Source organism: Leptonychotes weddellii, unplaced genomic scaffold (genome assembly GCF_054177405.1).
Source record: "Leptonychotes weddellii isolate Sample4059 unplaced genomic scaffold, ASM5417740v2 HiC_scaffold_2229, whole genome shotgun sequence".
Taxonomy (NCBI): Eukaryota; Metazoa; Chordata; class Mammalia; order Carnivora; family Phocidae; genus Leptonychotes; species Leptonychotes weddellii.
This window is the reverse complement of record NW_027811447.1, coordinates 1-13603: the sequence shown is the minus strand read 5'-3', so window position 1 is coordinate 13603 and position 13603 is coordinate 1. Positions and strand designations below refer to the sequence as shown.

The 13603-nt window shown below is 40.1% G+C and overlaps 1 protein-coding gene across 2 annotated transcripts; it reads left to right on the top strand.

Moving 5' to 3' along the window:
- Window positions 1-2039: 2039 nt before the first annotated feature.
- LOC102735771 (RAD50-interacting protein 1) lies at window positions 2040-13201 on the top strand. Of its 2 annotated transcripts, none has more exons than XM_081810310.1 (8): window positions 2040-2314; window positions 5974-6215; window positions 9082-9255; window positions 9355-9504; window positions 10053-10209; window positions 12086-12184; window positions 12294-12519; window positions 13033-13201. In XM_081810310.1, exons 1-8 carry the CDS (start codon window positions 2099-2101, stop codon window positions 13176-13178), a joined length of 1410 nt encoding a protein of 469 aa, XP_081666436.1. In that variant the 5' UTR covers window positions 2040-2098; the 3' UTR covers window positions 13179-13201. The 2 variants fall into 2 exon arrangements, with proteins under 2 accessions (XP_081666436.1, XP_081666435.1); XM_081810309.1 differs by having other exon boundaries at window positions 2048-2314; window positions 12086-12196; window positions 13033-13200.
- Window positions 13202-13603: the final 402 nt, after the last annotated feature.

Sequence of the window (13603 nt, the reverse complement as noted above, 5' to 3'; positions counted from 1 at the left end):
AAAATCTGTAAGTACTACTCAAACCTAGGGAGATTAAGCCCTGCCTGTGGGATAATTCAAATACCAGGTTTCCTAACCTTCTCCAGGAAGAAGGATATCACAAGTAAGCAAAAGGGGATAGCCTGCACATGAAACAGGCACTTCAGAGGAAACAGTATCTCTAACACGCAGGGCTGGAGTAGAAAGAGCTGTGGCAGAATCCGCGTATCACGGCACTCCTGCCTTTTTTGCCAACACGCCTCCGTGGCTTCAGGTTTCCCTGTGGCTTAGGCACGTCCAGCCTGGCACGGACGGTCAGGGAAGGTAGAGATGGAGGAACTCCGCAAAAGAGGAGCAGTGCTGTTGGTCCACAAATTGAGGACAGTGGAAGAGAATTTAATTTCCTGTGAAGTGGATTAAATGTTTACTAGAAATTTGTTTCTTTGAATAAAAATTGAAAATCTATTATTTATGTATTTGAATCTTGCTTCATTCTATAAAGAATTAGAGGCAGCTTAAATTGCTTAATTCTTAAGGCATCATGGATAGTGGAAGAAGGTATGGATGCTTGCAGAGTGAAAAACTGACTTGGAAATGATAGGAAATGATCGGCATTCAAGTGTAGAATAAGGAATGGGCTCTTTGGGAAATCCGACCCACTGAATGGGGTGAGAGCAAAGCTACACAGTGTTCCTGTTTTCACTGGGCATGGTTTGCTCATCACAGGCCCTGCTGCCTTTGCTACCACTCTTCCCTAGAAATGGCTCAGGGTTCCAAGTCACCTGCTTTTGTCCATTCAGTAAGTACAGTGTGGGTCGGTCCAAGTCTAGTTTATTGGCCATGGAAGGAGTCTCACTTCAGACGGTACAACTTAGTGGTTGCACCAGTCATTTTGAGTTTTTCTTAGTAATTTGTATTTTCTTTCACACTTCCTTTTATTCTTTTTCTGACATGGGCATCTTTGTACAATGGCATTTGAAGCTTTTAAAACGTTTTTACTCTTTTTTTAAGAAGATTTATTTATTGTTTATTAGAGAGAGAGAGAGCACGCACATGCACGAGCAGGGGGAGGGGCAGAGGGAGAGAGAGAATCTCAAGCAGTCTCCTCACTGAGCATGGAGCCCAATGTGGGGCTCGATCTCACGACCCTGAGATCATGACCTGAGCCAAAACCAAGAGTCGGACACTCAACCGACTGAGCCATCCAGATGCCCCTAAAACTTTTTTACTCTTACATAATAAGGAGTTTTTATTCATTGGTCAGCCTTTCAATTTTTTTTCATATACTTGAAATCTTTCAATATTTTTCCTTTTTTTTATCATTTTAAAACCAGAGTCCTCCTTTGGTGTTATTCTAGACCACATTATCTGTTTCCTTACAGATTTTATTTTTTTTTTTATTTTTTATTTTTTAAAGATTTTTTTTATTTATTTATTTGAGACAGAGAGAATGAGAGACAGAAAACATGAGAGGGAGGAGGGTCAGAGGGAGAAGCAGACTCCCTGCCGAGCAGGGAGCCCGATGCGGGACTCGATCCCGGGACTCCAGGATCATGACCTGAGCCAAAGGCAGTCGCTTAACCAACTGAGCCACCCAGGCGCCCTCCTTACAGATTTTAAAAATATATTACTACTTTAATAAAAACCGCATCAATAAAATAAGATTTGACCTTTTTTCCCCCTCTACTAATAAAATAGATTTGTAAGATAAAAGTCTTCTGGAAAAGTTTAATATCTGCTTGTAACTGCATTGTCATGCCAACATCTGTTGAAACCCATGGTTACTAGGACAGACTTCAGGAATTTTCCTTCACTCTGAATTTCCTCAGCTCCTAAGCGTTTTGTAGTACTTGACTGATAGATTGCTTTATAGCTATTCATTTGGTATTTGTGTGTGTGTGTGTACAAAAAAAATCCAGAACATCCACATATATGCATATAGATCTATACATACTATATATATTCATTTTGATATTTTTGTGTGTGTGTATATAGTATATATACATGAACATATATATGCATACCATATATAGTGTTTTCTTTAAATTACTAAATTTGAAGGTAGATATATTGCTTTGTATTATCTTTTGTATTTCCTTTAGCCCCGTGGTACTTAGTAATGTTGAATAATTGTTATTCTTTTGTTTTAGGTGACATAAATATTACAGCTCTTGTTGGAAATGAACAAGTCAATGAAGATGCAGATAATGGTGATCTCCCTTTTTACGTGTCTGCATTTATAGAAAAGGAAGTTGGAAATGACCTTAAATCTTTAAAGAAACTTGATAAACTCATAGAACAGATGACAGAAAATAAAATGCAATTAGAAGAACAGGCAAGTATTAAAACTCATTGAAATAATATCAGAAGTATACACATACTATAATATAAACATAACCATTATTGTATAGGGAATTTTGAAGATATAGCTTGTGACAAATAGTCAAATCATTTAAAACTGTTTAATAGGTTTTAAGACTTACAGTGTGCTAGATATTCTATGAATTATGTAAAAGAGAAAGATCCTGAGGCTGCCTGGCTGGTTCAGTTGGTGGAGTGTGCGACTCTTGATCTCGGGGTTGTGAGTTTGAGCCCCATGTTGGGTGGAGAGATGACCTAAAAATAAAATCTAAAAAAAAAAAAAAAAAAGACAGAGTTCCTGCTGATATTATTTGGGTCTTAAAAATATGACAGCTAACATTTTAAGTAGCTTTTCATACAGTGACTTTTTTTTTTTTTTTAAAGATTTTATTTATTTATTTGAGACAGAGAGAATGAGAGAGACAGAGAGCACATGAGAAGGGGGACGGTCAGAGGGAGAAGCAGGCTCCCTGCTGAGCAGGGAGCCCGACGCGGGACTCGATCCCGGGACTCCAGGATCATGACCTGAGCCGAAGGCAGTCGCTTAACCAACTGAGCCACCCAGGCGCCCCTCATACAGTGACTTTTAAAGTGCTTCTATAACTAAGTCATTTCATGGTATACAAAAATGTTGTAACACCATCATTCCAAACTTTGTATATACCCACTCATAAGGAGAAAACATGAAAATGAATATAACATAATAGTGGTTATTTCTGAGTGGTGGGTTAACAGGTGATTTATTTTCTTCACATCTTTCTGTATTTTCAAGTGTTTTCTTTTTACAGTGAACATATTACTTAACATAGTTTTTAAAACACCCAGTGAATGTAATCTTAAAAAAGTAAGTGGCTCGCTGTACCTGCAATAGAGTGTCTGTCAAGGACGCCAGGTTTCCATCCTGTAACTACCACGTGGTGGTAGAGCCGCACACTGTGTGTGGCTGATTGGTGTTAGCCCTGGGTGGTCAGTCGTCCTGTGTTCCCACCCCCAGCACCTCAGGCCTCCCGTGCTCCTGTCTTTCCCCCACGTCTACCAAGAGTCTCTTTAAGTATGGCCCTGCCCCGTCCTCCTCCTCCACTCTGCAGGCAAGCTGTCTGTGCTGGGCGTTCTCGGAGGAAATCACACAGCGGGAGCACGGATGCCAGCCCAGACGAGTGGTCTTCAGCCCCACCTGGCAGTCCGTCCTGGCTCCTCCCCTGGGAAGGTCGGCTCCTCTGCCACTCCCCTCGCTGTTCTTCCGAATTCTGCCCCAAGATAACTACCCCATCTGGCCGTTCTGTCTTTTCCTTTTCCCAAAAAGCACAAATTAAGAGCACTTAGCATGAATCCATTGAACAGTCTACCCCACATCCCACAAACCTATTTGCCATTTCTACTTCTTAATTCAGCAAAGGATAAATGCGAGACAGTCCTCATGCCTCAGATCCTACCTGCCACCTGAGTGAGCTTGCTTCACACTTCTATAGTTTGCTCCTCTGCCCCTCAGCCAGTCCTGTCCCCTCAGCATAGGGACACACACACATGTTTTCCTTAAACCCAAACAAAAAACCCTCCCCTCATCTTTTACTAGATGTTAATTCCTTCCTTTTACTGTTAGGCTTCCTCAGAAAGTCATCTTTCTTTACGTCTGTCTCCACTTCCCAGTCAGGCTCATTTCCCTGATGACCATGGAAGCTTCTGCCGAAGTCCCTAACTGAAGCTTAAATTCAGCATGTCTGTCTCTTCAAATGCTTCCCTTCCTTGGAAAATGGTACCATCATCTGCCTGTCACTCGGGCCTGAAACCTAGGAGCCCTCCTAGATTGCCCTTCATCCTGCCTCCACTACCCCATCACCAAGACATCAGAGTTTTGCCCCCCTTCACATCTCTGGTGTCTGGGTCTGTCCCCTCATTCCCACCCCTGCTGCCACCACCCCAGTTAGGGCTGCAGCCTCTCCTGCACTTGATGGCAGTTTGCCCATCTTCTGCTTCCTTCCCTCCCCACAGTAACTATCATTTGTATTCTTTACAGAAACTGTATTATGTGTAAGTAAGCAAATATATATAAAACATAGTTAAAATCTTTTATGTATGTATAAGCATATGTATACTTTAAATATGTATAGCTTAACTTTTTATAATTAATATACTACTTTTTTCATATCAGTGTAGATAGATCTCTCTTTTGTAATGGTTTTATGGTATTCAACTATGGCTGTATATAATTTATTTGACCAGGCCCTTGTTGGTCGACATTTTTGCTGTTTCCAGTTTTTATTATTGCAAGTAATAGGAGAATAAGCATAATATTTTGTCACTTTATGTTCTAAATCATAAATCTAATGGAATGATTCCCTTGTTAAAATCTCTTGGGGCGCCTGGGTGGCTCAGTTGGTTAAGCATTCGACTCTTGATCTTAGCTCACGTCTTGATCTCAGGGTCATGAGTTCAAGCCCCACGTTGGGCTCCGTGCTGGCATGGAGCCTACTTGAACAAAAAGAAAAAAAGAAGCTCTTACTGGCTTCCCATTGCCTGTTGGGAAAAGCCCACATCCTTCTACGGCACAAGATGCTCCTGTGATCTCGTCTCCCCCTACCATCTAGACTCATCTCTTCTTTCTCCGTTTTTTTGAACTGTATTCTGTGCCTTCCCCAGCTCTTTGCTGTTCTCTCATCATGACTGAGCCGTTCCTTTTGCCTGGAATGCCCTTTTCCTTCCGAAGTTCCCAAGAAAATTCCCGCCCGTCCTGCGAAGGTCTGTGCAGGAGCGGTCCAGCACAATTGCCTTGCACCTCAAAACCTCGATATCCAAAGTGTGGGAGCTTGTTAGACACGCGGAATCTCAGTCCCTACTTGAGACCTGATGAGTTCACATTGGCATTATACCAGATCTCTAGGTGATTCCTACGTACATTCAGGTTTGGGAAGCACTACCTTAGCCACCCCTTACACCTAGCATCTCTTTTATTGCATTAACCCCATAATACGGGAGGCATGTGCTTCCATTTCTCTTCCACACCAACTGAGCTTTAGGGCAGATGCTATGTCTTCTTTATCTGTCTATTCCTAGCACAGGGCCTTGGGCAAAGTGTTTGATTAAACTGAAATTCTCCTATAATAGTCTTTATATTGTACTGATACCTAACGATTGTATATGTTTTTCCATATGCTATAAGAAGAATTAATAAATACCATATCTCAAGGCATTACCTGGTTATCATCTTACCAGGTCAGTGGTTCTCAACCTGGACTTAAATCAGAATCACCTGGGTAACTTTTGTGACGTACAGATACTCAGACTTTTAGAATCAGAGCTTCATTTGTTTTTGAAGGAAAGTATTTAGTAGATAAAGCATAAAAATATTCTCTGGCTGGACCCTCTGAAAGCGCTGAGCTTCATGAAGGCAGATCCAGAGGTGCTTACTGGGGCGATAGGCTGCTCCCCACCCATCTCCGCATATAGCATTTCGTGTTTAGGTTTGCTGGGTACAGGATGCAGAAATCACACCTTTCTTTTGAAGCTTATAATTGACAATTTTCAATTCTGTTAGAACAAACATGTATTTTGAAGGTAATAGGTTTAAAAAAAGGGTTATGAAAATTGTATCTGATTGCTGCTGTTCTTTTTTGTCTTTTTTTTTGGTATGGTCAGGTACTTACGATTTCATCAGAAATCCCTAAAAGAATTCAGAATGCCTTAAAAAATGCAGAAGAATCAAAGCAATTCCTTAATCAGTTTCTGGAGCAAGAAACTCACCTCTTCAGTTCCATTAACAGCCATTTGCTGACGGCACAGCCCTGGATGGAAGATCTTGGGGCCATGATCAACCAAATTGAAGAGATTGAGCGCCATCTTGCTTACCTTAAATGGATTTCACAAATTGAAGAACTAAGGTAAAAAGGGCTTCTTTGTTCTCATAATTATTATTTTCCTTTGAGGCTCTTCTTACCGAGTGTATGCATGCCATTAAATGAGTTAATTAAAGATTATAATAATGTAATTTTACCAGTTGTTATGAAAATAGCATTATGATAATGATTCTTTTCCTTTATTGTGAATGAACATAAGCTTTTCAGGGAGCTTAATTTGCATTTGAAAGAAAGTAATCTAAGTAAAAATTTTAAGTCCTATAGTTGTGTTGTGAATACATGATAACTACTTTTATAAAACCAAATTAATAAAACAACTCTTCAGTGTGGTAATATTCTCTTTTACTTTTTAGACATGGTCACTTGATGAAATGGATTGCTTTCTCTAAAATTTGAATCATTTTTTTTTTAAGATGTTTATTTGAGAGAGAACACAGAGAGAGAGAGAGCACACAAGCAGGGAGAGAGGGAGAAGCAGACTCCCCACTGAGCAGGGAGTCTGATGTGGGGCTCCATCTCAGGATACCCCCCTCCCCGCCCCCGTGCACTGCCCCCCCACCCCCGCCCGCCATGGGATCATGACCTGAGCTGAAGACAGATGCTTAACTGACTGAGCCACCCTGGTGCCCCCAATGGAAATCATCTAACAAAAGCTACACAGTATTCTTAGATGTAACAGAGTTTTGCTACCTGTGGTTAGGGGGAAAAGAAGTACATACTTCTTTGTGAATTGAATGTGTATTACTGGTGTTGACTGTGTCTGGTATTGCCTTTCAGACAAGATAAATTAACATTTCTGCCTAGATTGGCAGATTATTTGGTTTCATGATATAGTCCCCCAGCCCCTCCAAACTGTAGTTCCATCCTGCTTTGTTTTAACTACTCTTGCTCCAAAGCTGTCAGCAACCATTCATGTTGTCTGGAAGACTTGAGGAAGAAAGGTCATACAAGAGTCTTAATGTCCCATTGTAAATGTATCACAGTTAATATACTTTGTTATGTCTTCCAAAGAGTAATGTGTTATCATTTTATCCTGCATGTTTCTCAGTATTTTAAAGAATTTTACCTATCAGGGGGTGCCATGGTGGCTCAGTCGTTAAGCGTCTGCCTTCGGCTCAGGTCATGATCCCAGGGTCCTCGGATCGAGCCCCGCATCAGGCTCCCTGCTCTGCAGGAAGCCTGCTTCACCCTCTCCCACTCCCCCAGCTTGTGTTCCTTCTCTCACTCTCTCTCCCTCTCTCTGTCAAATAAATAAAATCTTAAAAAAAAAAAAAAAAAAGAATTTTACCTATCAGTACAGCGTGAAAATCTTTGGTTTGCATCTGAGTTTTACATTTACAGAAAGAGTGATATGCCCAAGATTGTGGTGTTACCAGTGATTCCAGAAATCAGTTTAAGCTTTTTAGATCATCTCCTTCGTGTGTAGATAAATTATTTGCAGTAAACGAGTTTTAAACCTTCTTTTTATTTCACCATCCCTTGCTCCTCTGAAAGATAATACCAATAAGGAGCAATAACCTCATTAAGTAGAATAAATTGTTTAAAAGCCTCACTCTTGTAGTAGCCAAGGTAATAGATTAATTAAAATAGGACTATGGTTATGGATAGCTTTTATCTGATGTTGGAATTGTTTAAAAGAGAAATTTGGCCTAGAAATCATGTTAGAAATAGGAATCAAATTCATAATCAAGTAGAGCACAGCTATTTCTCTTTAATAACATGCTCTTTCCTTTAGGTCTTCCATGATAAATCTCTGTTTCTGGCTTCCTTTGGGCTTCTGAGATTTTCCTCATCTCCTAAATTCTAACATTAAACTGCTTTTCATTCTGTAGCACTCTCTTTTTTAAAAGAGCAGTGTTCTGGGGCAGCTGGGTGGCTCAGTCAGTTGAACATCTGATTCTTGATTTCTGCTCAGGTCATGATCTCAGGGTCCTGAGATCAAGCCCCTTGTCCAGCTCTGCACTCAGTGGGGAGTCTGCTTGAGATTCTCTCTCCCTCTGTGTCTGCCCCTCCCAATTGCTCTCTTCCACTCTCTCTCAAATAAATAAATCTTTAAAAATTTTTTTAAATTAAAGTTTTTTTGTCCTTATTCTTAGATGGCTTAAGCAATGGAATATTATTTTTTAAAAAAATTTGAGAGAGAGTGCAAGCCAAGGAGGGGCAGAGGGAGAGAATCTTAAGCAGGCTCCACACCCCTGCACAGAGTCTGATGGGGTCCATCTCATGACTTTGAGGTTATGACCTGAGCCTAAATTGAGAGTTGGATGCTTAACTGACTGAGCCACCCAGGTGCCCCTAGAATATGTATGGTTTTTTTTTTAAAGATTTTATTTATTTATTTGACAGAGAGAGAGAGACACAGTGAGAGCAGGAACACAAGCAGGGAGAGCGGGAGAGGGAGAAGCAGGCTTCCCACTGAGCAGGGAGCCCAATGTGGGGCTCGATCCCAGGACCCTGGGATCATGACCTGAGCCGAAGGCAGATACTTAACCTGGGTGCCCTATAATATGTATTTTTTATCAAAAGAAACATCTCATTTTAATTTTTTTATTTTCATTTTTTATTGAAATATAGTTGACACACAACATCTAATATTTAAGTAAAGTGTTTGCTTTATAAAGTCAAATAAGCAAAATGGTAGGTAGCTCATGGGATCTATTTGGCTGGTTTCAAAGAATTTAATTAATTGGTTTTACATGGAAATCTTGATTTCTGGCTTTCTTAGAAAAATTAAAAGCTTTGGCCACATTGGTAAAAAAGCCACTTCTAGCTGGTGCTTCCTTTTTCCTTGTATGTAACTTTATATACAACAGGAGGGAGAAGCAGTTTTTCTGCATTTGGAATTATTTGAACAAACTATCTTTGAAGTTTGCTTGGCCTCATTTTGCAGCGATAACATTCAGCAATATCTGATGACCAATAATGTCCCAGAGGCAGCCTCTACTCTGGTATACATGGCAGAACTTGACATCAAGCTTCAGGAATCATCTTGTACTCATCTTCTTGCCTTCATGAGAGCCACTGTTAAATTCTGGCATAAGATTCTCAAGGACAAACTTACAAGGTAAGGAATTCACCCATATTTCATGGTAATTGCTTTCAGATGGATATTTGATGACTGTTGTATTTTAACTGAAACACGTGTGTTACTTCACTATTACAGTGATTTTGAGGAAATTTTGGCCCAACTTCATTGGCCCTTCATCACACCCCCCCAGTCTCAAACTGTTGGCTTGAGTCGACCAGCCAGTGCCCCTGAGATATACACTAACCTGGAGACACTGTTTTGTCAGCTTCTGAAACTACAAACCTCGTATCCTTGTTGGAGTTAAAACTTACTAAAATTGCTTTTTTTCTAGAGTGGATTCGTGGCTAGAGAGTAAAACTTTTTGAAAGTGGCCAAGAAGCCAAACAGGAGTACTGGATTTGGACTTGATCTGTATATACCCATGGAGTGGTGGATTATTCTCCTTCGGAGTGAATTGCATGTGGGGCGGGGGAGGGTCAGTCTGAAATACGTGTGACCCAAGTTTACATGACACGTAGGTTACATCACACGTAGGTCTCTTGGGATTAAAAATGGCAATTGGGAGGAGACCTTAGTAACTTCGTGTTACTTTAATAAAGTGATTACTTGAATGTGTTTCCTTCCTTACTACTATTTTTTATTTTAGGAAAGAGATTAATTCTAATAACATTTTTGGTGCACTTTTTATTGAAATCATGTAATGTAAAATTATGTGTATTACAGTTAATTTTACTTAGTGTCATATATTTGTTGGAAAAATATATCACGTATATATATGTATATATACACACATATATATGTACTTATCTTTTTCCTTGACTCGACTATGTCAGAGATGAATTACTTACTGAGCCAAAACAACTTCCAGAAAAATACTGTCTTCCTGCCTCCCCGTCTGTCATTCTGCCCCTCCAGATCATGCTGACGCCCCTTCAGAAGAGGTTCAGGTATCACTTCAGAGGGAACCGCCAGACTAACGTCATAAGCAAGGTGTGCTTTCTCAACTCTTGTCCTTGGTTTTTATTAATAGCAAATGTGAAGCGTTCTGTACTTTTTCTGGTTTAAGTTAAAATCTGATTCCACTCACATTTCTGTTTTTTCCCTAAAGAGCTAAATTCCTGTTTTGTCACTGCTCTTAATAGATCTTTTTCCGGACTTGTGTTGAGAAGTTGTCGGAATCCGCTAGCTCATTAGCATGTCTTGCCCATACAGCCATAAATCATTTTAGCATCAACAATCTGTTCAAAAGCTAATACTCAACTCTCTTGACTTCCGCTTCTCTTTCTGATATATTTAGAAACCCGAAGGAGCAATTTGCACAGTGAAACATGGGGGCCCAGGTGTAAACGGTGCCCCACAAATGCCACAGCATTTTTTTCCTGGTTCTTTTTTTTTTAAAGATTTTATTTATTTATTTGAGAGAGAATGAGAGAGAGAGAGAGAGCACATGAGAGGGGGGAGGGTCAGAGGGAGAAGCAGACTCCCCGCCGAGCAGGGAGCCCGATGCGGGACTCGATCCAGGGACTCCAGGATCATGACCTGAGCCGAAGGCAGTTGCTTAACCAACTGAGCCACCCAGGCGCCCCTTTTTCCTGGTTCTTAAATTTAGCTTATTCTTTCGTATTTATGGGGCTCCCCCTTTTTTGGATGGGGTGTTGGTGGAAAGAAGAATAGAACAAATTAGTAAGTAGTAAGTGAGACAAAGCAATAAACCTAAAGCTGTAGAGAAGCAGTAAGAAAGGTAAGAAAATTGTGAGTTATGTTGACTCCTTTCTAAAGTGTGGTTTGGTTCTACTCTGTCATCAAGCCTAAACTATACAGTCCCTGAGATTACAGATGCCCGTTACTCATGTTTGTATTTCCAGCATCTAGCACACAACAGGGATTTACCGCTCAGTAAATGTTTTTGAATACCTGCCCAACAAAACGTGTAAGGTTTGTAGAATCGGCTCTAGGAACAATTTTAAAAGCTGCTACTTACATTTACTTTTCTATGATTATACCTGTTTTAAGGTATGTGTTGTTTTGTTTTGTTTTCTTAATTTACCTTTTCAAAAGAGAGAGCAGAAGAAAATCAAGTTTAAAAGTTATTTTGGAATGTTATGGCCAAAAAATCCAATTTATTTATTTATTTATTTATTTATTTTATTTTATTTTTTTAAGATTTTATTTATTTGAGAGAGAGAGAATGAGAGAGAGCAAGCACATGAGAGGGGGGAGGGTCAGAGGGAGAAGCAGACTCCCTGCCGAGCAGGGAGCCCGATGTGGGACTCGATCCAGGGACTCCAGGATCATGACCTGAGCCGAAGGCAGTCGCTTAACCAACTGAGCCACCCAGGCGCCCCAAAAAATCCAATTTAAAGGCCATCAGATCTTTGTAATGCTCATCATTTTACGTATTTCCAAAGAGCTACATTTTATTTTTTATTTTATTTTTTAAAGATTATTTATTTATTTAAGAGAGAGAGAGAGAGAGAGGCAGACTCCCCGCTGAGCAGGGAGCCCAATGTAGGACTCGATCACAGGACCCTGGGATCATGACCTGAGCTGAAGGCAGACACTTAACCGACTGAGCCACCCAGGCGCCCCCAAAGTGCTGCGTTTTCAGTATATATGGTATTGTAAATTTATGAGTTTATTGACTTATGCCACGTTTGGGAATTTGTTGGGAGGACATTGGGAAACATTTGATTATTAAGCCTGACATGACCTTAAAGTTCAGAGTAGAAATTGCATTCTTACATATAGGAATTTTCAACTAATTTTTTTGTAAGTGCTGCGTGTATACAATTAAATGGAGCCCTTTAATTGTAACTTTCTAGGTGGAATGACTTAAGAATTCAAACTGTTTTACTTCTTTCCTTAGCCTGAGTGGTACCTGGCTCAAGTACTTATATGGATCGGGAATCACACTCAGTTTCTGGACGAGAAGATTCAGCCAATATTAGACAAAGTGGGCACTTCAGTAAGTGCTAGGGTAAGAGACTCGGTCCTAAGCATTCCAATTTTAGAGTTGGATGTGTCCACAAATAGCCTGTCATCTACATTACCTTATGCTTACATATTTCTTTCAGCTCGAATTTTCCCGGGGCCTTATGATGCTTGTTCTTGAGAAGTTAGCTGCTGATATTCCATGTCTGCTCTATGATGACAATCTCTTCTGTCATTTGGTGGATGAAGTGCTTTTGTTCGAAAGGGAGCTACACAGTGTTTATGGCTATCCTGGCACTTTTGCCAATTGTATGCATATTCTATCAGAGGAAACCTGTTTTCAGAGATGGTTGACTGTGGAGAGAAAGTGTAAGTGTTCATGTGGCCATCAGGTGGGGAGAATTGTCTCCTTTTGTGGGTGTTAATTTTTGGTGTTTTTCTCCACCAGTTCTGGTAGAAACTAGAGTCATCTGAAATTTTCTTGGTCAGAGTTTACCAAGGTGCCTTATTTGCTTCCCATCACACTTCAGTTTGTCTTGAATTTACACTTGCACAGTACATGTTTCCAGAGTGCAGCAGTCAAGCCGGTGGAGCATAGTATTAGCTGTCCTACAGATTGTACTACACTGTTTCGGTTCTTGGTAGAAGCTGTGGGATGTAATTTGTCTAATCCTTCAAATATTTTGAAGATTTGGGGTAGGGATGGCGGGGAGGAGTCAAGTATCTTGTTCAACCCTAAACCAGAGCATGTTAAATATAGTGCAACCAGTATGAGGTTGTGGGTTTGTTTATATTTACAGGAAAGTCATTCCTAAAAAACTGCTGAAAATTAAGAATGAGTGTAACTATTTAATTGACATATTCCTTTTTCCTGCATATCAGTTGCTCTTCAAAAAATGGACTCAATGCTTTCATCAGAAGCTGCCTGGGTATCCCAATATAAAGATATCACCGATGTGGATGAGATGAAAGTTCCAGATTGTGCAGAGACTTTTATGACGCTACTACTGGTGATAACTGGTAAGTAGAAGTCTTTTAAGATATAACTTTGTTCTGGGACGCCTGGCTGGCTCAGTCGTTAAGCGTCTGCCTTCGGCTCAGGTCGTGGTCCCAGGGTCCTGGGATCGAGCCCACGTCGGGCTCCCTGCTCAGTGGGGAGTCTGCTTCTCCCTCTCCCACTCCCCCTGCTTGTGTTCCCTCTCCCGCTGTGTCTCTGTCAAATAAATAAATAAAATCTTAAAAAAAAAAAAAGATATAACTTTGTTTTAAAAGTACTGATTCTTCATATGGTACTTTTTTAAGTAGTTCAACAAAATTAATATCATATAGTGGTTGTTACAATATCTTCAAATACAGCTTCTATTTTGGTAGAACTCTAGTACAGTATTCTAGCTTTCAGATTTTTAATAATTCAAGATCTTTTTTTTTTTTAAAGATTTTATTTATTTATTTG

Bases quoted from the DNA above. Each gene is read 5' to 3' on its own strand.
- LOC102735771 (XM_081810309.1), top strand. From the start codon at position 2,099: ATGTTGAATAATTGTTATTCTTTTGTTTTAGGTGACATAAATATTACA. The intron at 9,256-9,354 runs GTAAGGAATTCA...TCACTATTACAG, and splicing joins CTCAAGGACAAACTTACAAG to TGATTTTGAGGAAATTTTGG. The intron at 12,520-13,032 runs GTAAGTGTTCAT...CCTGCATATCAG, and splicing joins GTTGACTGTGGAGAGAAAGT to TTGCTCTTCAAAAAATGGAC.